Source organism: Myotis davidii, unplaced genomic scaffold (assembly GCF_000327345.1).
Source record: "Myotis davidii unplaced genomic scaffold, ASM32734v1 scaffold1655, whole genome shotgun sequence".
In the NCBI taxonomy this organism is placed as follows: domain Eukaryota; kingdom Metazoa; phylum Chordata; class Mammalia; order Chiroptera; family Vespertilionidae; genus Myotis; species Myotis davidii.
The window spans coordinates 93,268-96,437 of NW_006286480.1; the positions used below are offsets into that span (position 1 = coordinate 93,268).

General features: G+C 58.7%; 1 protein-coding gene across 1 annotated transcript in view; it reads right to left on the minus strand.

The window, feature by feature from the left end:
* Positions 1-988: 988 nt before the first annotated feature.
* OTOP2 (otopetrin 2) overlaps positions 989-3,170 on the minus strand; it is a 12,485-nt gene continuing 10,303 nt past the window's right edge. The window contains exon 5 of the mRNA XM_006757991.2: positions 989-1,486. Coding sequence (XP_006758054.1) covers positions 1,316-1,486 — 171 coding nt within the window. The 3' untranslated portion in view covers positions 989-1,315. The remainder of the gene's footprint in view (positions 1,487-3,170) is intronic.

Here is a 3,170-nt window from a genome sequence, read left to right on the forward strand (position 1 = left end):
TTTGGTCGCAGGATTGGTCTTGCGGGGGTTCAGGTCACACTGTCCTCTGGCTTCCAAGCAGGGGGTGGAACCCCTGGGTCTGGGGTCGCCTTTTCCGGTCAGCCCCAGGCGGCTGCAGCCTCGCAGCAACCTTGTCACGCCCCTGCCTCTGAGCCCTCTCTCCCAAGTCAGCGGGGAAGGTGGGGCGAAGAGCCCCCATTCGGACTGGGCAGGAGGCGGTAAGGTGAGAAGTTGCCCCTCCAGGCCTCTTCACGTCTCCGGTGGCTCCTGAGACTCGCCCACCTCCTTCTGCTGCCAGGCGTTTTCCTCTGGGTCCCCCGTGTCCAGACCCACCCTAGCCTGTGGCCCCTGCCGGACTCAGTTGGCCACCAATCCTTCCCCTTCTTCCAGCTCCTGGGTCTCAGTCCCTCTCCCTGCTGAGCCCATCTCTCTACCTTTTGTAGAGGAGTCCCCGGGACCCCCAGGGAGTGGGGTGCTGAGGGAGAGGAGGCCCAGGGGGTGAAGGTCTATATCCCCAACTTCTGTTAAACCAGAACAGCCCTATCCATGCCTATGTTAGAGGTTTGGGTTCCTGAAATAGTTTACTTGTGGGGGAATGCTCTGCTGTTTGAAAATTATTACTCTTAGTACACAGGCTCTGGCCCCCTTTGGCTGTGCGACTTGGGCAAGTCCCCTGACCTCTCTGGGCCTTAGATTCGTTCTTTGGAAAATGGTGGTGGACGAGGTCCGTGCTTCCTCACCTTTCCTGTGTTTCGGGGCACGTGCTAAATGTGTTCCCTTGAGGACACAGGGAAGAAGGGGCAGCTTGAGGACTCTGTCCCGCCACCAGCTCATGGTCTGTGCCTGGTTTGTGACTCAGACGTGGTTCAACCACTGAAAAGCTGAAGACCTGAAAATCTCCAGCTCAGACCCCCAAGATCCTCTCCTGTGATCATGTCCTATGGGGTGGCTGACACAAGAAGTGGGGGACAGGGCGCGGACTGCAGGTTTATTGGTTCCCAGCTCCGGAGGGGTGGGGGGGCAGCAGCACTGGCCAGGTCACAGGGCTGGGATTAGAGGCGGAGCCGGAGCCACGGACACTTCCGGATCTTACCTGGTCCTCGAAACGCTTTAGGGAGAGGGGTCCCCGCCCCGTAGCCCCATGCACCAGGGTCATGCCAGGTGGCTGGGCATGTCCCGATTGCAATTTAAAAACATCCTGAAAAAATAGCTTTTGTGAAAATTCCACTCTGGAGCCAGCGGGGGGACGAGGGGTCATGTGCCAGCCTGGGGCTCACTCCCGGGGGCCTCTGGGTGGGCGTGTCTGCGGGGGGCCTCAGGCCAGCACGTAGACCTCCAGCAGGCTGGAGACGGCGTGCATGCGGTAGAAGATGCCGAAAGGCAGGCAGATGTTGACGATGGCGGCCCAGAGGGAGTAGCCGTAGAAGTCCACCTCCACCTTGTTGCTGAAGTGAGGGCGGGCCCCGAAGGCGGGCATGATCCACAGCTGTGGGGGAGACGGTGTGTCAGGACCCCGCCCGACTGGCCACGTCCGTGGGCTTCGCTGGGGGCCCCAGCCCTGCAGTTGGGTGGACAGCAAGGGCTCGGTGTTGCTGAGTGGGGACCTCCCGCATCTCGGAAGGGACTGGTGCTCTCTAAGGAGTTCAGGAAACGTGCCGGACTTAGCTTGCCCACCCCATAGGACTCGCCCTGTGATCACAGCTCCCCCATAGGAGGCCCCACTTGTGGGATGGAGAGAGGAGAAGAAGTTTCATTAGATGATGTGAGAATTTGATACACATTTAGAAATGGCTAAATCAGGAGCTGAAGAGATGTGTGGCCAATCAGCCAGGGCCAAGGCAGGAGGGGCGGGATCCAGCCAGAAGGTTCTGGTGTGGGCTCTGAGGCAAACAACAAGGGCTTCTGGGCTCACCCCACCCTCCCCACCCCCATTCCCAATTAGCTGTGCCATTGGGCACATCGCAGCCCTTTTCTCAACCTGCTTCTGTCCTATAAAATGCTGCTCTCAGAGTTGATCCAGGCTCAGGTACCTGGAGGAAACAGCCTTTCCCAAGGTGACGCCCAGCCAGGGGGCGGGGCCAGCAGAAGGTGGGGGCGGGGCCAGGGCTGGGGCCGGCTCAGGATAGATTCCACTGGTAGGTGAGAGAATGCCTGCCCTCTTTTTCTATAGACTACCTGTAGGAGGGCAATATGTACAGTGGGGACTTCACTAAGAACACACCCCAGTTAGGATGGATGGTTGGTGTTTTTCATGGGGTGGAATCTCTCTGGAGATGTTTTACGTTGATAAACCCACATCAAGGCTATTTCTATATTACGAGCATTGTTTTCTATGGAAGGTGATAGAGCTGGAAGGACTATATTCATAGCGAGTGAAATTTCTCTAGGTGTGTCTCTGGGAAGTACTCACATGGGCGCGTGTTTCTGTGTCAGAGGTTTCCCCTGGGATTAGGTCTGTGCGGTGGGGTGGTAGCTACATTAGGGGGGCCCCTCTAGTGGGGTGCAGCCTTGTGAGGAGGGTTTCCATGCATGGCGCATATTTGTGTTGGGGTCCAGAGGAGTCTCTCTTAGTCCGGGGCTTTGCTGAATCACTGGGGAAGGGGTGCTGTTGTGGGTGCCCCCCTTCCGGGCCAGCCCGCTGCTGCTAATCGACTGCTCACACTTACACTGCCCTCCGCTGCTTCCTGCCGCTGCCCCAGTTATTCTAAGCAGCAGGCTGGTCATGAGCTCCCAGGAGCAGTCACACCTCCCACCTGAGGGTGAGGCTACCCACATCAGTTCTCACAGCTCCCTCTCCCCTCGGCCCTGCTCCCTCTCCCCTCCCTCCCCAGCATTCCCTGGGACCCTTCCGGCTCCTGTGGTGGCTGCCTAGCTGCCGGAATGCCAGGACTCGGTCCTCTGGGTGCTGAGATGCTGTTTGCCCGGCTGCACCTGACCCTCTCGGAACCTACTCCTTCCCTAGACAGACATAGATTCTCGAGTAGGCTGGGGCCAAGACAGAGGGGCCAAGAGACTAACCCTGAAAGAACCTCCTTCCTTACCCCCTCACCCCCAGGTACTCACGATGATGTTGCAGAGCAGAAGAAACAGAGAAATGTCTTTCAGGCATCGGCGTCTCCAGTGGGCCCGGGGAGCCAGGATGATGGCCGTGGCTTCCTGCGGGCCCCCCA